The sequence below is a fragment of the Psittacula echo genome (genome assembly GCF_963264785.1).
Source record: "Psittacula echo genome assembly, chromosome: 5".
In the NCBI taxonomy this organism is placed as follows: domain Eukaryota; kingdom Metazoa; phylum Chordata; class Aves; order Psittaciformes; family Psittacidae; genus Psittacula; species Psittacula echo.
In genome coordinates this window covers 9,721,738-9,745,226 of record NC_137739.1, presented here as the reverse complement: position 1 = coordinate 9,745,226, position 23,489 = coordinate 9,721,738, and the positions used below count along the sequence as shown (strand labels likewise).

The window sequence follows — 23,489 nt, the reverse complement described above, 5'->3', positions numbered from 1 at the left end:
CCAGAACGGGATGTGCTCCTGCATGAGAGGCAGGTCGTTAATATGCAGGCTTTAACATGATGTGCAAGCCTTTGGTATGCACAACTATTATAGAAATGCGGTGGCTAGAGCTGTTCGGATTTTGACATGGTTCATACAGCCCTCAAGTCCTACTGTATTTTTTCACAAGCAGATACTCAATTGAATGTTTCCTGCCAATTTAATCTTATTTGCAAAGCAGGCTGGTTCTTTATCAGTGAAGAAGGCTGCAAAAGAGAGTGTGCTAATCAGCCACAGCTAAAATCAGGAAGGTAACCATATAGAGCAGAGGTAGCAGATATTCTGACAGATGGAAAAATACATTCTCACCTTTGTGAAATTCCAGGCAGCCAAGAACAGGATTAGAATAAAAAAACCATGGTAGTGTGCAGGTGGAAAATGGATTAGAAAATAAGAAGGAAGGAGTGAGCACATGGAAAAAGATGTTCCAGTGGGAAAATAGCTGAGAGGAAAATAAGTCACTACAGGAGTTTATTAGAGAAACTTGATGAAGTGAAATTGCATTTCAGGTGCAAATTCAGGAGGATTTTGCTCTTAGTAATTGCTAGGTAAATGATAGCATGGGTATTGAAAGCAAGTTAGTTTAGAATAAAAGACTCACAATATGGCTATTTTAAATTCCCCTCACCTTCTACATATCACTGCAGAAAGCCACTAATTTCAGAAGAGAGTTATCCAAAAATACAATGAAAACCACTAAAAATATTTGAGTCCATTGATGGGGAATCATCAGCTTGAAATCAAAGCAGTTTAGAAGAAAAACGGGTTGGTTTAGCAATTGCAATTGCCCTTCCATTCCCCTGTCAGTTCTCCTTGCAAGCATGTTTTCTGTCTTTCACAGTCCCTTTCTGCCCCTGTTGCTGTGCAGGAGCCCAAAGCACACGCATCGGGAAACTCATCAGCTATGCCGGAGAAATGGCTCAACTGAGCATAGAGAAATGGCCATAATAAACTAGAAATGATAGAAGAAATGAAATTTAAGCTTTCTTCTAATCTTCTAATGGTGTTCATTAGAGTCTTATTGAATTAGTGATGGGCTTTTTTTTTTTCCTTTTTCCTAAAGAAATACCATTTAAGTTGTTTGTGTCTCATTTAAACTTGAGTGACTTATGGGGCTTGAAATTTAAAAAAGAGTGTTCTGAATACAATTGGGGGCCATAAATTTGCATCAGTTTACGAGCAGTACAGCTGCAGAGAGGTAAGGGTCTTTTACATGGGGCAGTGAGCCTCTGGGACTCTGTAGGCTCAGTATCTATGTTCAGTATGACTCTGTGTTCAGTGTCTATGTGATACATAATCTTCCTGGATAGTCACATAGCTGCCTTTTAGCCCCTTACGTAGTCCAGCAAAGAGCCTTATTCCAGAGAATGGAGATGTTGTGGAAGGCACAGTAGGCTTTGTGGCTGTACTCATGCCTGTCTGATAACTTGGTAACAGATACAGCCTCAAGTTTGTCCTGTAACGTAGCTCAAGCCTAGGTATCCCTGCTCTCTGCAGAAGGAGTCTTCAGACGGTGGGTATGTGGAGGTAGGAAGAGAATGGGAGCATCCCAAAAAGCACTACTGCAGAAACTGGGCATGAGTTACCCAGATAAGATCCTCAGTGTTTTTAGGAAGAAACAGGATCCATGACAAGTTGAAAAGAGGATGGTCGAGTTAGGAACTCCTCAGCATTTCACACTCAAACCTGAGGGTTTCGATAGCTGTTAGAAGATCCTCCTCATATACTCCCAAGTTCGCTGAGGTTTTTTTTCCCTGAGTCCCTTTCAAGTCAATTAGGAAAATCTAACCTCTAATCATATGAATATCTGCTCTGGACACTTGTAATCTGCTGAATGACATCAGTTTATTTCTAACTCACTTGGACACTTAATTGGCTCATCGGAGTTTTGTTTGGAAGGTAGGAAAAAACAGCTTTTCTGATGGTGAGGAAAATATAAGGGGATGAATAGTTCCTGTAAAAGAATGTAAAACCCAGTTCTCTTGTTTTTCTGGGAGAGCAAAGGAGATACTTTGCTTTTTCAAAGCAAGCAGGCTCAAGTCCTGATGCACCTGGCTGGGCAGTTTTGCTGAGCTAGTTATTTGTTGAGAACAGAGGTGTACATTGAGTTGACGGTATCCTATGTGGCCAAAGCATTGCATATGGTTGAAGGCAGCTGTGGTAATGTTCTCACACATGGTTTAGCTGCTGCTTCTACCTGGTTCCGCTTGTGCGCAGCCATTTCCAAACTCGTACTTGTAATGGGAAATGAACATTTCAGTGCTGCTCCTGTTCGCATGCATTTCCAGTAGTTCAGACTTTTTGAGATTGTAAAATGGATTTAACTTTTAGACGAAATAAGCCAAGAAGGGACTGAGTAACTTTGGGACAATGATACTGCCTTTCATTTAAAAAAGAGATGGAGTTTAAATATGCAAAAGGAAAATTGGAGCAGGAGGGTGCTTTTGAGCTTTGAGATACTTTCCTTCTTTGTCCTACGTATATTCAAATTTCAGGCTCTTCCTAAATCATTGTTATTGAGAAAGATCCTTACAAGGTCAGAGCACGCAAGAGGTTGTTAACTTAAGAATGAATATCAGGTTTTGGGTAACATTGTATTTTTCTTACATGGTGTTCAGGGTTTTGAATTGGTGTTACACAAACCAAAGCCAAAGCACTTGAAATTCCTGAGTAAAAATGTCTCTGCAGCTCTTCAGTTAATCAGTACATCCTGCCTTACCCTTGCACTGCAGTGTTTGCTTCAGAAGATGAAGACCAGAAACTCATTGGTTAAAGTAAGAATGAGCTTAAATTCTAAATACGGTTGTGAGAGCCCTTCTCGTACATGAAAAAATTAAGATATGCGGGTTGCCATTTCAATGTTCCAGGATACATCTGCTGTTACGAATACATGCTATCAGTTGAGATAATCCTCAGCTGTGGTTAAGTGGCAGTTTCACCAGCTTCCCAGCAGAGCTGTGCTGGGCACAGGAGTGAGCATCTCTTGATAAATGAGGGGTTTCATTTCTGGGGGAGCAAGGGGAATGTTGGCCTTGGCATTGTTTGAAAACTTGGAACAGTACTCAGAAACCTTGAGGTGATTCTTTCGAAGATTCACATGTGTGTACCCAGGTAGAGCTTTGTCTGACTCATAAACATTTGGGTCCTTATTCATGTTCATGCAGCCTTGTCCAGGTTGAGGCACGCAGGCATAGCTGCTGCTCAGGGTGATGACCCTGTACAGTAACAGAGGGGTACAATCTTGGTGGCATGCCAGCTGGCACCCCTCAGGAGTTATCCCTTCTCTGTAGAAACTGCTTTTGAAGAAAGAGCCGAGGTGAAGTGTGTACTGCTCTCTACACCCGTGCCCTGTGGATACACTCAGAGATGTCCTGTGTTTTGTTTTTGAACAGGAAAAGCCAACAACAATGTACAGTGGGATGAGGACTCCGTAGAATACATGCCAGCCAACCCAGTCAGGATCGCATTTGTCTTGGTTGTTCATGGCAGAGCTTCTCGGCAGCTCCAGCGCATGTTTAAGGCTATTTACCATAAAGACCATTTTTATTACATTCATGTTGACAAGGTAATATATCACTGGTTATAAATTGCCTGTCTCGCCATCTGTCAGTCTGCTCATTTTTGTCATCTTCATCTTCTCTTTACCTCTGCTGCGTAAAGTGCATGTCACTTTTTGTCTCTCCATCTGTTATATGGTTGGAGCTTCTTCTTTCTTTTTTTTTTTTTTTTTTCCTTTTTTGTTATCTTCTCTATGTAAGAGCTCTCATTTCTCCTTATGTCTGTGAGTATCTATCCACGTCTGTTGTACATTTAGTTAACAGTAGTTGGTAAGCTGATGCTGACTGACAGTGGTAGCCCACTGAATGAAGAGCTGACCTGAGGTGCCTTGCACAAGTTACTTTGGTTCACACTGTAAAAGGGAGGTAGTAACCGTCACCTCCTTAATGAAAGCCCTTCGGAATCTTCTGATAACAAATGATAAATAAGAGCTAGTTGCACTGATTTGTGAATACTGTAGTTGTAATAAAAAGAATTTAACAGGGGGTCTCTGTGCATTTACAAATAGCATTTAGCAAAGGTAAGTGAGGGCAAAGCAATGACAGTGAGTCAAGAGTTGGTGGTTACTGAATACAGAGAAAGACACTTTTGGACAGAGTAACTTGAATCTATTACTTTTTTCTCCTGTAAAGCGATCCAATTACTTGCACCGGCAAGTGCTCCAGTTCGCCAGCCAGTACCCAAATGTGAGAGTCACTTCCTGGAGAATGGCAACTATCTGGGGAGGAGCAAGTCTTCTGACCACCTATCTGCAGGCCATGAGGGACTTAATGGAGATGAATGACTGGCCATGGGATTTCTTCATTAACCTCAGTGCTGCTGACTACCCAATCAGGTACAATGAATAAGAATATATGTGTTTGTTCCTAAAGGAAATATGTACTGAAGGATATAAGAGATGACATGTCCAGGCTGTGCTGCAAGAAGCACAGGTCAGAGGGACAGTTTCTTCTGTCATACAGCAGAAGACTCCTCGTGGTGATGCTGGTGTCTGACAGCCACATCTTAGCCAAGGAGACAATCACCTTACTATACCCTGTGTGCCTGCCACTTACATAGGAGGGGCTGCAGCAGGCTAGCAGTGCTGGCTCTTCACTTTTGCTGAGTAAGGGCTGCTCTATTTAGTTGTTGTTTCCAGCAAGGGGGCACCTGTAAGAGAGGATAAGTAGCAGGAGGTACTGGAGCTCAGCAAATGAACCCCAGGTGTGGAGAGATTCATACCTTCCAGGGCTGATCAACAGTTTGGTTTGATGTGTCAGAAAGTGTTGAAAGTATGAGTATAGATTCAGTGAAGATAATGTATCCTTTGTTTAGTCTTTTTCTGCAGAGGATAACGATAGTAGAAGTGACAAGCAAGTTGCTAGGAGTCAATTATATCTTCGGCACCAACCATTGCCTGAATATTCAGATAGCATCAGGCAAAGAACTCCATATACCACCACATGACAAGGCTCATGATTTTAAGTGAAATCATGTTCTTTCTGTGTTTACATCACCCAGGTCCCACAGCTGCATTCTGTAAGTTTTACTGCATTGTGCAGAAGTAGATAGTCCATAAAAAACCCAAACAACCAGCCTTCCCAAACTGTTGGGTTTTAGGCTATTGGAATTATCAAGAAGAGGGAAAGAGGAAGTTCTTCTTATGAGTTCTCTTTCCCTGTATGTTGAAATGAATAGATGAAAGGGGAAGTAACTTTCTTGGGCAATTTTTTGATGAGTGATGACATAACATGCTTTTAATACTCTCAGAAAAGAAATATATTAGATGCTTTCACTGATGAGGTTTCTGCAAGGTCTCTCTCAAAGTATGGGTCCCTTCCTGAGGCTGCTATTCAGACAGAAATCCCCACTAAAGTAAAAAATGGAAAAAACCATGAGCATATGCCTTAGGAAGGATTTTGTGAGGACTGACAAAATCGTTTTACTGCTGCTGCCCATTTCTAAGCATTGTCAGTGACACACAACACATTTTGGGAAGAAAAATTAGGGAAGAGCACAAGAGTCCCAGAGACTGCATTGATACTGGAACATGGATATTTGAATTAAGAAATCACGGTATTTCTTATTGCATCCAATTTAAAAACTTCTGGTGTCCAACAGGAAGAGACCTAACAGTTTTGACATATTATCCTTGTTTGTAAGGGAGGGGATGTAGTTCTCTGAATATCTCTTGAGTTTTGGGAAAAGCTAGCTTGTTATTCCTTATCATTCACCTTCCAGTTAGGGTATGCTGCACCAATGATTAAAAGTAGACTAAGGCAAAATCATGAAGGAAGAGGGAGGTGATGGCACATTGAATCAAGTGAGATAAATTGTAGGAGAATAATTGCTGAAGGTGTAGTATCATAGACTAGTTCCGACAAATGTGTCCAGTTATCCTTCTGTGGTGTTGAGTCCACCCTAAACATCGTGTAATGCTGAGGCCATGACCTGTGGTGGTCTGAATTGCTCTTAGTTCCCTATGGAACCAGTTAAACCACAAGGCCAAATGGGAACATTCACTTACAGACACGGCCATAAACAATCACGGGGTTTGTTGAGTAGACTGTAGTCAGTTTGGTGTTAATGGAGTCTTTGTAATAATGCCGTGGTATCTTACAGTCATTCAAACTCTAAACAAGTACCATTCAGCTGGAAAAATTCCAGGCATGTGTTTCTTCACTGGGGGAAATTCTTGAAGGTCACTCTCCTCTGTTGCAGCCGCTCTCAGAGCTGCATGGTGAGCACTCAGCAGCAGGGCAGGCATCCGAAGTGCTCACTTCCCTTTCTGTCAGAGTGTTCTGTTACCAGAACTGATGGACATGTGCTTCCTCCATACCACATATTTCAACAAAAAGTAAAAAGCCTGTTTCACTGCTGTAACTTTAATGATGGTGACTTACAGGTACTGTTAAATTTTTTTGAATACAAAATATTGCAGCTATAAACCTGGAAAATGTTATCTCATCAAATATATATATATGAGTTCATTTCATTTTCACAGTGGAGATGCTATAAATTAACATTGTTTATAATGGTTAGGAAGGTATTACCTCTCTGCATACCCCATAGAGAGCTGATTGTTTTCCTGGGAAATAGTAAATAGAGTGTCTGAAGGTTTTTTCCTTCTTTCAGACATCATGCCATGATTTGTCAGATAATGGGCTAAGGGCAGATTACACTTCTCTCACTGGTTAGTCATATTGCAGTGTTTTTGCTAGGTTTCCCTGCATAAGAACATATGAATTTTGTGGATTAATAGTTTTTATCCAGAGCTGCTTCACATTAAGCTTTTGCTTCCCATCTGCCATCCCATCTGTAATGCTGAAACCTTTACTTCTCTTCTTATAATAAAAGCTAATGCAGCCTTGTAAGTCAGAAAAACACATTTAGTATGTGGGGTTAATATTATATGATGAAGCCAAAATCTGTCTGGGGAGCAGTCTGGTATGTTCATAGGCCACATTACAATTGCAAAGAGCCCCTCATCCTTCAGATGATAAGTCCAGAAGCATATGCTAAGGACCACACTATATAGAGGCCGGGGGGAAAAATATTAGAACCATTCATTTTGGGAAGGAAACAAATATGCAAGTTTGGAAAATTCAGATGCCCCTATTACTCTTCCCAGTGCCATAATGTTTACTTTGTGGAGTCTTTAGGTCCAGCACCTAGCACAAAGGAGGTCCTATTCCATGTGCTTCTAGTTGTTACTGCAGTAGAAATCGCTAGCAAACAGTGTCTGGACATAAAGGCACCTCCAACAAAAATACTATGTTTCCCTTTAATCATGAGGCAAGATGCTGTTTATTGGCCTGAGTGAAATGATGTGATGCATTTGACTTGACTCCATGCAGCTCTGTTAAACATTCTCAGCAGGATATCAGAGATGAAATGGCTAAAGACAAACCTCTACAAGCAACTCTGATGTGGGAGGTTGTGTGATTGCCCCTTCTTTTGCTCTGGGGTTGTGAATTAAAAAAGGGCACATGACTTGGGGGTTCTTGGGATATTATCTCTCTCAGTCACCACATTCATAAAGAAATTAAAGAAACCAGAACCTTCCTTCTTTTTCCTTACCTTTTTTTAAGCTTAGTGACATTTTTTCATGATTTAAAGTCTTGTCTTCTGAAAGTCTCTTTCAAAACTCTGTGGGAAAGCTTTTGATGTCTTAACCTCTTACTTTACATGGGTATCTATTTGCATTATTTATTGTCTCTAACAAACAGCATCAGGTAGTCAACCTTATGTTCAGGGACTGAAATTTCATTCCCAACAAGGTGAACTATGGTAGAGCATCTATTGATGCTGAATGTTTAATGTGCAATGCAGGAGTCCTTGGATAATGTGGCGGATGAAGTGTTGCACCACTTAAATTAGGAAGTTTAATGAGATCATTTAGCAGTGAATGTCATGTCAGTGCTTACCTGGCCACAAAGCTTGTATAAAGAATAAACATAATGAAACATTTGAACTATTTATAATTTACAGTAAATCACTGAGCTTTGATCTCCAAATCTAATTGCCAGCTAATGCTTGGTCTTTAATAAAGGTTAAGCAAAATTATTAGCAGAAGCTTGGGGAGTGCTTCAGAATAGTAAGAAAATGGAGTGGCTTATTGATGGAGCCAGGAATGCAGATATGACTACATTTTCAATTATGAGCAATCAGCTATAACAAAGGCACTTAAAAGAAACCAAGTGAAACTACTTGTGTTTTGGTGTTGAACACCATTTTAGGATAAAGGTTGCATAGCCATATTTTCCATAAAAACCTGTGTTGTGAAGACTCGGGCAAATGAGACATGTTCCGTAGAGGTTTTGGCATGGAACTTGAATGAAAATGTGTATCATAATTCAAATAGCACCTGGGGAAGGTAGCTACAGACTCCAGGGAGTAAATGGGATGATCTGACTGGGGTAGGTCCCTTAAACAGGTGTCAATTTTTTGTCATTTATGGAGATCATCTGTATCAGTTAGAATCACACTCAGAAATTTAGAAAAATGAGCTAGCAAAGAGCTATTGGCTGACCTACTCTTGTTTTATTGTGTTGTCCTCTGTTGGTCAAGGTAAGATTGCTAATGCTAAATGCCAGTTATTTAGCATTAGACTTTAATGCTGCTTTAGAAACTTGAAGAATATCCTCTGAAGCAGGTAAACCTTTTTGTTGGGTCATTGTTAGCAGCCCAATCAGCCAGCAGCAGACCTACACTCCTGACTCTTTAGGAGAGTTGTTAGCAAAGGTAACTACGCAAAATCAATACTTCTATTTGAACTCCTGCCAAATCCAGATGTGGTGGACAGCCTAGTAGTGATAAAGCTGTCCTTTCACTCATCTGCCGGCACAGATTTCATCCCAAATAACTTGCATGGCCAGGTCTTGCACTGGGGCTCTACTATGGTTGCTACATTTGGATATCAAGAAAGGAAACTGAAGACATCTGCTGTGAGGAAAATGAGTTATTTAAAATTCTGCTCCTCTGTGAGCAGCCAGATGAAGTATTGGTTAATACAAAACCAAAGTGATGACTTCTGAATGAGATCCCTGGGCAGCAAAGTGTTTGCCAAGAGTGAGAAGGTGAGAGTGGAGGGAATAATTCTTGAGTTTTTCCTTCTGGTGGCAGGTGGAAGTAATTATAACCAACAGGTTTTAGAATGAAGTTCAGCCTTTGGGATAAATGCTTCAACACTTTTGCAAGTTATTTTTCAGGTGCCAAAACTACTTGGGAGAACATCAGTTTCCTTGTTTCAGCCACTGGCCCAAATTTATCCACAGCAAAACATGGGTGACTAACACTCTATAGAAACAGCATCAGGGATGACAGTTGCTCTGTCAAATTTACCATGGCCTGCCCAGATTTCACCTGGGCAGTTGACCAAATGACACAACCTTTGAAGCAGGTGACTGGGAGAAAACAAATGAGAGAATACAGTTTGCGTGGAGTGAGTAAACCAGACTCAAGCTATCCATCTGCTTTTGCAGAACTTCTCAGCTTTTGCAGTGTGCAGGCTTGAAATGCCATCAAGGAAATGCAGGAAAATCTCTTATTGGAACTGAAACAAAGAACTTAGTTTTCACATACAGCAGTTAGCTTTGTGAGAAATGTCTGAGATCCAGTTGCTCCTTCATTATGAACTTAGAAATCCCAAAGCCAGCTGCTGGGCTGACAAAAGCTGTGTAACGTCACATAGGATCACCAAAACCATTGGCCCCCTTCCTTTGATTTCTCATCAATTTAACTTGACTTAATTTAACAATTCTGTCTCTCAGATACAAACTTCACATCTGTCTCTCAAGGATATTTCATTCCTGGGAATTATGTAAGCTGGCCATGGGAGCCTGTATAGAGAATGCTGTCTTTCTAGGGCTGGATTTGACCTTACACCCCATTCAAAGCCACCCATTGCAGTGCTACTGGGAAATGCAGGCCTGGCCACTAGAATAATGTACTGGCCAGTAGGCAAACAGTTCAGTATTCTTTAAAGTGCCCTTTCAAATGTTCTCCTGAACTGAAGCACTGGTCGATCATATCTACATATCTAGGCGGGAGTACAGCACAGGTGGCTTTTGCAGTGCAACATCTGTTAAGATGCCAGTGCCTAAGGTTTTTATCTCAGTTTTGTCGCTGACACTGTATGAAGTTTTGTTTGTTCAGAATATCTTTATCTGGCAAGCCAGACATCAATCCACTCTTAATGCTTCATAGGGAATCTTTTTTCCCATCCAGAAAAAGAACTTCAACAGTGGTTTTTCTCAAATCTGTATTCTCTGAGAATTTCAGATGGGCTTTTTTCTTAAATCCCTCAAATAACCTTTTCTCCTCATCTTTCTTCACTTTGCCAGCACATTTGCTTGAGATTTGTATGTATTTTAAAGGTTATCTCTATGTTTTGCTATCCCACCTCTCTGGTTTACTGTTAAGTTGCCAGAGGTTGGCAAGCAGTGGTTTTGCGCATGGTTACAAATGGGTGTGGTGTAATGTTGGACTTATTGTGGCTTTAAAAACTTTTTTACATCTGGTATTAACATAATATTTTCTTCAGCCTGGCAGATGTTAGTGATGGGAGAACCACCCTTTCTCTGGGCAGCCACAGCAGCTGAGATTACTCTTTCTCCACCTCCCCTCCTGGGTTTAACACTATAAAGCAGCTTTTGCTTTCTGAAAACTGTGTCATCTGCAGCTCTTAGTAACTTTTTCGGCTGTTTAGTCCTTCAGAAATGTTCTTCATAGCAGCGTCAGTTTGGCAACAGAAATAAACGCACCCCAAATTGGGGACTAGTTTGGCTATCCAGGCATCTCTACAGCACATGCAGATGAAAGATGCATCAATAAAGCACATTTTTAGAATAACCGTATTTCTCGAAGTACCCTTGTACTTGGCAGCATGTTGTCTTTTTGATTACAGTGCTAAACATTCAGCCCTTCATCTCTTCCTATGTGAGCTGAAGCATCTGAGCCAGCATCTGAGACCACTCAGAGGACCGCCTGGCAGATGAAAGCCTCAGATGCCAACCTTTACATTTTGATGGGCATTGCAGCATCTGAGCGCTTGCTGAGCTGCCTGGCTGGTATCCTCTTCTCTTCTCTCTTGGCTCTGGGCTGCTTAGAGGGAGGTTCTCCAGCAAAGAGCCAAAGGGGTTTCATCTGTTTGCCATTTGCTTTCTGGATGCAATTTATTTTTTACTTATTTATGATCGAGAAAAACGTCTATCTCCTAAAAGACAGTTAAATGTGAGTCTTCACTGGATACCAGGCAGCCTGATCTATAAACAATAACAGTACAAATGTTGTGATAATGTGCATCTTTGGTTCCTAGGCAACGCAGTTACGTGTTTTGTCTTCAGGATATTCTATACTTTTGTCTATATCTATATCAAAAATACTATTCTAAAATAATGTCTAGAATAGTTTTTTTATAAGTATATATATATATATGTTGGGGTGGTGGCAGACATTGAGCAGTATGAGGGATCTTGCCAGCTCAGCTTTTTCTCCTTCACAGCTCCAGGGCTATTTATAAAACCTGCTTTTCATTTACAACTTGTCCTTGTCGATAAATAGTCTGGGGTAACCAAGTCAAAAAAAGGGTCCTTCATGCAGAATGGCTTTTGTCCTTTAAATCCATGGTTAGCAAAATTCCCCACTAGTGGTCCCATACTGGAAAGCCCTTCCCGTGATACTCTGCTGCTCTTTGCATTCCTGGGCAAGAAGCTCCAGTGGGGTTGGAGAGTGTAGTGGGATGTCAGTTGTCAGAGAAAGCACAGGTGTGACTTTCTTTCCTGTGTGCTCTCCTGCAGCTTTGCTCCATTTTACTTTGGATTTAATTGTGAGGTGGGTAACAGCAGCTGCAGAGAAACACGTCCCTGTGGTGTTAACCTGGGGTTTATGAGCAGAAACTTTTTAATCTTCAGCTGGGTTGCGGGGGGAGGGGGGATTTTGTTGTTTTGTTTGTTTTTTTTTTTTTTTTGTGGTTGTGGGGTCTTTTTTTTCGTTTGTTTTGAGGGGGGTTTTTGGGGTTTTTGTTGTTTTGGTTTTTTTTTTTTTTTAGGAAAGTTCAGCAAAATCATTATCAAATTCCAAAAGCTAGGTCTGCTTGAAAGAGGGAAACATTTCTATTATAGCATTGCATTTTAAACATGCGCTCCCTTCGTGGCCTCGCTGAATTCTCTCCGGAAATTAAAAATCTGTTGAAATTGCCATTAAGACATCTTTTTTTGTTTAGATTTCAGGATGCCACTTACAATAAAACAGCTGCAAAATAATACCCGGTGGCAGTTCAAAGTGAAGATGAAACAACAACATGTGCTATTATACCTTTTCCAAGTCACTCTTAAATAGTTGTGAACCAAAAGGCCATTAAAGGGTGAAAAAATATGTTATTCTTTTTCAGTCTTTTAGTGGTGATATTGAAATAGAAAGGGTAGGAATAGATGAACTCTTCCTCCAAAATAGGCCTATAAATGTAAGAGTTGAATGGTATTTGATGTTGAGGATTTTTTCAACCACTTTATACGTAAGTTCTGGTCTTGTCTTAATATTAAATTATGCACTGACTTCTTTTTTATTCAGGATCACTGCATGTGAATGAGCTGAAGGGCTGATTTGAATGAAATACTTTGCATAAAATTAAAGCTGCTTTGGAACAACAGGTATTTTTTAAAAAGCTCTTCTGCATAAATAAAATGCAGCAGTAACTCACTGTAGTTTCAGAGCAAAGGTAGCATAAATGTGCAGTCCCAACTGCCTCTTCCCTTTACTCTTATCCAGTGGAAACTCCTTTTTCCCCAGAATCACAGTGCCAGGCAAGAGCTGGTCACCAGCTGCCACCAGTTGCCTCGCTCCTGGGATTTACTCAGAGTGCTGATGGAAATACTGTAATACTTGTACAGAGCCATCCAGCTTTGCTCTGTGTGCTGCTGCTGTCACTTGGTGAAGTCCCTAAGACCACACCACATGCTGATGCTCCAGTCCACAGGCTTCAGAAGCTGTGGGATGGAGGAGAGTGGTTGCAGAACAGAGGTGGGAAGCATGAGGCTGATATCTTCCAGTGCACTCCCTGAGGTGGGAGCTGTTTAAGGGGCTCCTTCACATTCATCCTCTTCTGCAAGGAACAAACCACACTTGATCAATCTATAAATGCTGCAGGGGAGACCAAAAGCAGTAACTATGAGCAACTTCAGTGCTGCAGAGCTTGGGTGGATCAGAAGAGAGTAAGGCATCTCTGTGCCTATTTAGTCCTAACTAGTGCTAACTAGTCAAAACTTTAGATCTTGAGATATTGTGCAAGCTTTGACCTGGTGGTGCAGGAATTCAAGACCTACATTTTGCTGTGCAATCCCAGGTGGAATTAGTGGCTAGTTACCATTTATAGTTGCACCTTATTACAGTTGAATACTTCATTTCTGCTCCTTCTGCACAGCACTCTTAGTCACAATGCATTTATGTACTTCTGAATCTCTCTCTATATAAATAGCGGTGCTGAATAGCTTTGCTTATGTTTGTGACCATGCTTCTGCAATTCCAGGCTGATCAGAGGGGATGAAGCCCTAAATGGTTCATTGTAGCACACATTCCACTCTGCTGCACGCTGTTTAATTATATCCATCATTCAGCGTTACTTGATGAACCAGCTGTAGGCACAAGCATCCCTAACCTTTCATCGGGATAATTGCACACTTTGCCACATTAGGAACTGGTTTGGAGCCAAGTCTTTTCCAAATACAGAGTCAATCTCTGTTCAGAAGTTTTCTGCCCCAAAGTAATTTCTAGAAAGTAATCTTGCAACAATGCATTCTTAGGACAGCTGAAGACTGAAAGGTCTGTAAATCCAAATTGGTTATTTGTGTCACATTATGGCTCTAAATAATTGAGGCAGCTGTGTAGGATGTTTTAGCACTGCCTCAGATCGTTGTATTCTGAAGATGGGATGCACCATGCCGATCAGGTGCAAGGTAGCTTCCAAGTGGTTTCTGCAGCAGGGGCTGGCAGGAACTGTGTCTGTGCATGCTCTGTGAGGGTCGGTATCCTTGCTAAACCTTTGTGTAGGAGGTATCGTGTAGGCACTGAACTTTTCCTGCGAGGTTCAAGTCGTGTTGCTGGTAGCAGCTACAGAACTATAGCTGAAGACTGAAACACCCTTATCTTTCTTCTGTATGTGAAACTGATACATGTGGTGTGTTAAGAGCCTGTGTATTGAGAGATACCAGTGCTGGGTATCATCACAGAGTGCTTGGAGGACTTCCATGTCTGTGAACCGTTACAACCTAGGAGGGGAGAGGAGCCAGGACATCACTCCAGGTCACCTCCTGCCTGCAAGGGAGTAGGGCTTGTCAGAGTCAGGATATCAGCTGGTGGCAGACCACCTAACTTAAATTCACATGCCTCTTTTATGTTCTTTTGTTGAAGTGAACCACTGGTTCTCTGCTGATCTCATGATTAAGTAGGACTGTATTGGTTGTAGCTCTGTTGAGCACAGCAGTGAATGGGAACACCAGCCTCCCTCCCTCCCAGTTGTTTTCTCATCAGCCCCAGTTACGTCAGCTAATGGATCTATATGGTCCCTTTGTAGTTTTCTCACTCAGACCGCCTCTCTGCCACATGTTTGTGTCCCTTATCCCAGCATTCTGCATTCTTCACTGACTTACTCCAGAACAGTCCCAATGAAGAGTAGGGCAGGTCATCAGCTGGCACAAATTGTCAAAATAAGATTGTTGCTCAAACCAAATAAAGGTAACAAAATGTGACCTTCTGTTGTTAAAATCAATTAAGTTTCCTTCCATCAATTCTCAGTTCCTTATCCCTTTCACCCCTCAGGCCCTGTTCTTCCATCTTTTCAGGCTTGGTGCAGAATCAATGTTAAATCCCATTAGCCTGACCCCATTTTCCCCATTTTGCCTTTGGTCTTTTGAATTCATGTGCTCTGGCAGGTTGATTCAGCAGCTCAGGGATCAAAGGGAGTGGCAGGCCCACAGGGAGCTTCAGGAAGAACCCGATCTACTCTAGTTCACTTTATCTTTACATGAGGTTTCTGAAGCGGCCTCAGCAGTAGGGTCTTGTCAGGAGGAAGAAAGGCTCTTGGCAGCATCCCTGGCCCCCCTGCTGGTGGGGGTCCCTCCACTCATTTCTTGGGATAACTCTAGTTAGGAGATTGAAGCTCATCCCTGGATGAGTGTATATTCCCTCTTGCCTTTTCCTTCAAAATGTGGGATGGAAAAAAAACGTTTCCTTACCCAGATAGATCCTTCCTGCTGCATCAGAACGACCATCTGCAATCAGAGCAATGAGACTATGTTGACCACATTTTGCCTAGGTTTGTGCTGCAAATTAAACAGGGAGATGGCAAGACCCAGTACCACTATTGACTAACCTATATGTTGTGGCCTCTCAGAAACGGCTTTCCTGCTCCTTTTTCCAGCAGTGGGTTGGTGGTCTCAGGTTCCTGCTGCTTGCAAGCTTAGCAGGAGCACTTTGTATTTCTTTATTGGTGTGAAGCATTGGTTAGCCACTGCATTGTGTGGCAGCAGGGGATGTGCCTGATGAGCTTTGCATAAGGTGCATTTGGGAGCAGATCTGCCATGCTTTGCCCCTGAGCGGGTCAGGAGGTAGCCCTGCAAAGAGGGTCTGTGGGGGGGTGGCTTCAGCGGTGAGCACAGCGTAGGGGGAGGAACGTCTTCATTGAGCCCTGCGATGAACCGCTCTTTGGTGTTTTGCCAGATATGCACTGATTTTGAAAGTGATGTGGGGAAGATACGATTAAATGGCTTTCATTTCCTGATGTGACAAATGGTGAGGGTGGGGTGATGTGCTGAATCACATTCTGTGGGAAGCACACAGAGCGAGAGCAAGTTACATTTCACAAACTAAGAAATGACCAAAGTTAACTGGCTGAGTTTACTTCACATAAAACATTCTCGAGGTCGCTTTCTTCCTACTTTCTTGGCAGAAAGTAAGCATCCTTTAATTTTAATTAATCTAATGAGCAAATAATTTTTCTTACTGACTTGTACAAATGAAATTTCAAATGGATGTGGGGATATATAAGTTAGATTAAGTGAACGGCTGCTTTAAATCTAGGCCCATAATTAAGTTTAATTTCTTCTCTTACACAAAACTCTTGGTAATTTAATTTTAGAGATGGGAAAAAAAATTGCAGAATATAAAGTATGCCGTTTAAAGTATACACGGTAGAAACAAACACAAAGATCCTATTCAGACCAGTATGTAGTTTTTTATCCTTTTATCCAAAGTCTCACTAATTTGAGTAATGGACTTGATAATTTCTGCAGCTCACTCCACTTGCTTATTTAATCAGTGATTATTGTTTTCATCAAAATGGGATGTATCAGGCAGATGAGGTTCTACATGAATATGCAACAGCAGATAAACACTGAAAAAAATGCAAAGTAGGGAGCATAGTTCTGTACCAAATAAAATCCCAGTGCTTTGATAAACCTAAAAATCTATCATGTTTAGTTTTAATAATTAAATATCCTCGGGTATTCACAGCTGGTTAGGAGAGTATTTCACTACCATTTTTTTTTAGGTACTTTTCAGCAAATATTAAGTGGGCTCATTTCTTTTTATGAGATAGGATAGCCGCATCTGTCTTAACTGTTTTTAGTGCTGCATCTTTCCAAATGATGTCCAGGTATTGACAGGGGAGTGGTTTGTGGTTTGGTCCATCAAGAGTTCATGTGTTAGCTTGTTAAATGTGGTAGTTTTCTGTATTGATCTCTGCATTGATGGAGTTGATTTAAAAATGGAATGGCTTGTTATTGTAGTAACAGGTAAAGGCAACTTTGTGAAAAGTAAGTTATGTTGGCAAATACATTTTAGCAGCTGTTACAAGTCTTGTAGTAACTGGCAGCAGTCACATTTTCTGCCATGGTGACGCATTAATGAATGGGGCTTCTGGAAAAAAAAATGGTTCCTCGGGAACTTTTCCTATGGAGAATTACCTACTATGAAACACGTAAGCAAGGAAAAACAAAGCAGTTCTCAGGGTAATAGGAGGACAGTGCTAATTTTTGTCTGTTAATGTGCTATCCATGCACGGTAACTTATCTTCACTGCCTAGGCAGTCTAGCCTCTGAATTTGGAAACACCACAAAACTTTTGTTACAATTTGCCCTAGTCCATTCCAAGAATACAGAGCCATGTTTATGGTCTGGCTTACACTAGTATAAACTGAGTACATGGCACTGATTTTGGAGCATTAGAGATATGAAACCAGATTGAAATACAGTCATTTGCATAGGGCTTTATCATGTGGAAAGAAGATAGAAAAAAAGTATTTTTTCATTAATGAAAGGAATTGTAAGAGGGAACTTGTCTCACTGTTGAGGGTACTAAGAATATCAGTATGTTAAGGAACAAAATAATGGCTAATTTGCTTTCTTCCAACACCTGGTAGGAGAATGAGCAGAAAGTGCATTTACCACTATTTCTGCCATTCCACAAATTATTTTTTCTGGTGGAAGAAACCCCTCCTTGTCATAAAAGTTGTTAAATAGGAATATGCTGGAAAGAGAGAAAGTAACACCCAAAATGCTGGTGTTTTTTCCCTTGCAGGAAAAAAAAACCTTGCAGGGTTAAAAATTAGGTAAATAACATCACTAAATTTAGACATTCTGGGCATGAATCCTCTTTAATCATGCATCCCAATGTAAACAGCAACATGGCTTAAAGCTGTATAGCTAACCTGTGCAGGTACACTGCTGCTTCCTGCACACTATCTGTTAAAATGATCATTTACGTCAACACTCAACTTCCTTGTAGTTGGAAATGTAAAACATGATAGATCTTTGACAGTGTATTATTAAAGTAGACTTTCCATGCTGAGTTTTCAGCACATAGCATGTGTTCATTAGCTTCATGCTCTGCATTCAATCACTTCATAATCTTAATAGAAAAAGGTTAAAAGCGTTCAGACTCACTGATGTCATCTACCTTACTGGTGCAGTTTTATCATGAAAATCACAGTTCTTTCCATTTATCCTAACCACAGCTACCTTGGAAAGTTGCTGACTAAAGTGTTAATGGCAGCTATTAGCGGAAGGTCAGCTGAAGTGACTAGAACATTGGCCTAGTTGTACTTTGTCTGAACCCATCCGGCTGTCTGTGACAAAGTTCCCATGGAGTTCTTTGCAATACATGCAAGCTCACCTGCCCCTGCTTGCACTGATGCTTCTCCTCCTTTTGTATCATGAATTTGGGAAGTATTCATTTTGAACCAGAATGATGACTGTCCAAAAATCTGCCATGTGGCATGGAGAGTAAACATGGACAAGAACAAGTAATTGATTATGCTGCTCAGAGGAGAGTGGAGTGGAACTGAGCTGTAGTGGTTCTGCCCAGGATCCTGGCCCGCTCTGGAACAGCAGCTGTGCCTCTCCATGGGCCCGCCTCCTGAACCAGAGTCAGACACCTTCCACTCCACTGCTGGAGGGTGTTGCATCCTGTCTGAAATGGCAAAAGAGACCAAAGCACATATATGGCTCACCCCTTACATGCCTGTTAGCCACAGCAGGGGAGATAATATTTAACCACTGACTCTACCATGGAACAAAAATTAAAACAGAACATTGTCTGTTAGGTTATTTTATTTCAATTTGCAGATTTGTGTTGATGGGATCGAATTCAAAAGAGGCTGGAAATAAACTATAAATGTGCCAGAGCCAAAATAAACAGACTGAAGTATAGCTAGACAAATCGCTTGTATTCCAGGCAGACAGAGACTGAAGTGGGGAGAGGCAAACATGGCAGCTCTCTCTCTTAAATAGCTTTCACAATTTTTTATCTATTTTTTATGCCCTTGAAGAGAAATTTCTGCTTGTGAACGTAAAATGCTCCAATGCCAAAAGGTAATTTGCTTACTCAAAACTGGCACCTTAGTTTAGGAGAGCCAGCTCATGTTTAGACCTGAGATAATGCTGAGTAAGCATCAAAACCTTGGGTTAGTTATCCCAGGCTTTAAGCATCTTGGATCAGGCTATAATTAAAAGTGTCTAAACTCCACATTGCTGTATTTTCTCTTCAACAGCATGCATTATTTTGATTTCAAAATGCAAACAATGGAAATTCCAGAAGGCTTCTTAAGCAGGTTTTGCCAGCACTGATAAAAACGAGCTTTCTTCCTTACATGCAGTTCAGCTAAACTGACATCTCTTCTGCATGTAGTGGGAAAGGAATTTTGCTTTACTACAATATATACCTTTAAGAAGTTTTCTAGCCCTTATCAAAGTTAGACACACGTCTCTGCCTTTACTTAAAGATATTTGTTGGAAATATGCAATTATAGGCCTTTTAGCAAGGGCTATCTTGTCAGGCATTCAGGTACCTGTTCTAACAAGATTTAAAACTAACAGATACTAGTGGTGATGTGCTGATCATTCATAAACTTAAATAGAGAAATAAACAGAACATTTTTAACAAATCAGGGTGAAACATTCCTTCCTTTCTAGCAAAATGCCTCTGAGTTGAATGTATTCATTCCAGGTTATTTAGGGAATAATTCATCCTGCATGTAGCTGACTTTCTTTGATTATTTTCATGTGTACCAGGTTCTGTGCAGTTGCACATTTGGAAGGAGCTTTGGGAGCTTTTGTTATTCAAGTGTTTTTCAATGCATTCATTATTGATAAGCATACATCTAATCTAGACTGAGCAATTGCCTAAAATTAGATTTATGAGAGGGAAACTACTTTAAAGCATTTCATAATTTTACTGTAAAATACATAGGTTGCTTTAAAATTGAGGGGAAAAAAGAGCTGCGAATGACATAGTATTACAGGATAGTGTTTTCTTATGTCTTTATCTTTTATCGCAGCAGTAAGGATGCTTTGAAAACGTCATCATCATGAGCAAATGAGTTCCTAAGATCGGTTCAGGTACTCCAGGGAGTGAGGGGATTTCTTTAAAATGTTTTGTAAACATCAGTGAGTTAAATCTCAGATCGTCAGTGAGTTGTGTGATGTATCTGTAGCAGAGATGGACAAACTGAGGTACAACTGAATGATCCCCCTGGAAAAAGTCTCCTTAATAAGTGTATTTGTGCACCTAAGAGACTTAGATTAGTTAAAGTACATCTCTCATCTCTAATCTTGTGTGTAATTGCACATGCTGCTTTCTAACACATGGACATGTAGACCTTTACCCATGAGGTAATTTATGAGAATATAGTGTGAAAGTCGCATCATTTGAGAAGAGCTCCAAGTGTGCTACACTTAAGCACATGCTGTCAGGAACTTTACCAGATCAGAGACACAGTGATTGTGCTGTGGTGTGGTGTGTTTGATAAGATCCTGGATAATGTAAATGCCTGCGTTGAAATTGCACTATAAAATAGTTGGAAATTGAGTATATTACTTTATGTCTAGCAAATAGCTAAAGAAAGTCTAAAGCAACAAGTATGAACGTTTTAATGAGTGCACGTGGTGAGTATTTTATTATCATAAAAGCTGTAGGGTTTATTAGCTGATACAGGGCTGGAGTTTTTCATTAGCCAAAGGGTTTCGTGGGATATAGCTGGAAAACATTCCAAACAAATGAATATTCTATTTTAAAAGAATAATGAGATGTTGAGGGGTTTTATAAACTCTAAAGTTTGCTAAACCAATATCTCTAATTAGATGAAGAAATTCTCTATAGAGGCTTTGCATCAGCGGCCGTGCACATAGCAAATGTTTTAAGCATTTACATATCAAATGCTGCTGGCAGCGTTTTGGCTGCAGTCCAAAGCTGTAGATAGTTTTAATCACATTTGTTCATTAATCCTTGGTGGAATTCTCTTATATGGTCTCTTTAGGATTTTCATTTAAGCATGTGCTGCTGCTTCTCAGCAGTGGGCTTATTTATTTATTTTATGAATGCCATCTGAAGCCTTGAATTTATGGAAAATAGGTTGTGGAGTGGCTCAGGAAGCAGACGATGGAGTATATTCTTTTTTTTGTCAGTAGATCTCCTTTGTACCCAAGCATTTATGTACTCTCACTAGGAAGAGGTTTATTCAGCAGTGTGACATTTAAAGAAGACTTTACTCTTTTGTGACTATGTTAGTTCTGTTCTTTTCCATAGGAAACAGACAATGGCTGAATGGGAAGCAGTAATTGAAAGTAGAGCAAAGATGATTGTATTGCTAATAAAATGTCTTGAGAGTCATACAACACTGGCAGAGCTGCACTGAGAGTAGCTGCATCCTGTATGAGAACTGATCAGTGCCTGGAGTATCAAAATGCAGAACACTAATGCTGTGAAATACATGGGTGCGACTCCCAGCCCCAATGGCCACCCTGTTGCCGGAGCAGAACTCTAATCTCTCAAGTACTCGAGCGAGTTGAGCTGCTAAGGCAATAGTTTTCTTCCATTACTTCGTTCCTCGGTTAAACCTGACTTGAAAGACAAAACAAACCATTTAAGACAGCACTGGTGTAAAAGCAGAGGTGTTAGCAGTCACCTAGCGCCTTCCACACACAGTTAGCCCCTGAAATCATATCTGTCGTTCCCATTTTTATGGTACGTTTTCTGAATGAATGCTGTAATGGGAATCAGCTTCTCTGAGAAATGCCTGCCATACTAATATTTGTTCTGCAATAGATAGCAAGGGCTAAATATAGCCTTCCCTTTTCTTTGCAGTTTTAGATGACCGTCTTTTTCCATGCTACAGCCAGTATCAGACTCCTCTAAGCCTCCCCTTGCACTGAAGTGCCTCTGGGGAGAGAGGAGTGGGAGCATCTGTGAGAGGGTCCGGCTGCATATCCAGGGTCCAAAGCTGAACCCTGCAGTGAGAGGGTTTTTCTCCTGTGTTGTTGTGCTGCACTTGCGTGGTTGATCATCTTGCTATAAGCATGAGAGAGGTCTTGCAGGTTTTTGATTTTTTTCTGCTGAGCGATTCGACTGTTGTATCCTTTTGTTAGGCTACCCCTGCATGCTATCCACATGCACCCATATGTGTGCTTACTGGTGTGGTGGAAGGGCCAGTATGGATAAGGGTCACTTAATTTAGTGGCAAGATCACACCCAGCTTCACTGCCAATGTTGCCATGTGCCCAGCAGACACAGGAGCGGAGTTTTCCAAATGCCTTGAATAGGCTATACAGGTGTAGGTGGGAATTCACCATACTTCTTCACCATGCCCTGGATTGCTCTCCTTTCTCATCACCACCTCTGCTCCTCCTGGTGATGCAGGGTTGTTGGCAGCTGCAGAGCTGCTGAGCCGGTCTGAACACCTCCACTCCCTGAGTGAGAGAGGGCGGGATGGCCCCAGGCTAAGAATAGTTGGAGAAGGAACTCTCCTTCTGCCACAGGGGTCTTGGTAGTGATGGCATGTCCTAATGCTTTACAATAATGTGGTAAGTAAGATTAATTTAATCACTTATTGAAATCAATGAGCTTAATCATAATTATTGCAATTTATCGAAAAGCAGGTAGCAAAATTGAAGGCACTCAGCTCTTCAGCTTCCAGGCTTTTGCGTGCACAACTGCATGTTTAACCATGGAGTAATATACTTAACTCTGAGTAAAGGAGTTTGCCCCATAATTCCAGCTTTCTTCTCAGAAGACTTTTTCTTCTCTAGGGACCTTCTAGAAGTAGTTTCATGGCAAAGAGCTGTGGAGGTTGCTGTATGTCTGGTATGTGTGGTTGCTGTATGGGCTCTGTACGGCTGTACCTTCACACAGGCACAGTGATCCCAGGAAAGGAAACTGGAGGGGAGTCAGGCAGGTACGGCTGGAAATACCAAAGCTTTGGGCACTGAGAGAACTTGTAACAGTCTTTACTTAGCTCTTCTGACTATATATTTGCCTTCATCATCCTTGCTTTAGAAGCTCTACTCTCTCAAAAGCTTTCCCCTTTATGTTTGTTACTCTGGCTTTTTGTGTGTTTGGCTGCTTTCGTGATACTCTTCCGCCTCTCCAGCACCCCACGCCACAGCAGAACTACCACTGTTTGGTGACAGCACCGTCCACCATGGCCAGAGCAAACTCCCTCCCTGCACTCATGTCCCTCTGTGTTGCAGCTATCAGGTCTTGTGCAGCAGAGCAGACTTGCCTGTAGATAGCACTAAATTAGTCATGATTATGAATTTCACCCATTTTCAGTGTGCCATCTCCTCACAAGCAGGTATGTTGTTCTGTACTAACGCAGGCTGTTTGAATTCATGAGAAGCAAGTGTATGGCCCAGCATGGAGGTGTACATGTTGGGGTCTAGTGAGACTTGCTGTCTGCATTCCGGAGCTACCTCCAGACCCCAGGTGCTGGTGTTACAGTCACTGCTTCAATTCAGCACTACAGTGTTGTTGTTCTAGGGAATACAGCCTTTGTCTTTGCAGGATATGGTAAATACATGAAAAAATATCTCAGAGCTGCGGCCAGATTTGGTGATGGCTGGTGCCTACAGCTCACAACTACTGTG

The 23,489-nt window shown here is 41.2% G+C and overlaps 1 protein-coding gene across 1 annotated transcript in view; it reads left to right on the top strand.

The window, feature by feature from the left end:
* Positions 1–23,489, top strand: part of XYLT1 (xylosyltransferase 1) — a 193,993-nt gene that overhangs the window by 128,827 nt on the left and 41,677 nt on the right. Inside the window, exons 4-5 of the mRNA XM_080619390.1 lie at positions 3,432–3,604; positions 4,230–4,432. Of these exons, the coding sequence (XP_080475516.1) occupies positions 3,432–3,604; positions 4,230–4,432 (376 nt within the window). The remainder of the gene's footprint in view (positions 1–3,431; positions 3,605–4,229; positions 4,433–23,489) is intronic.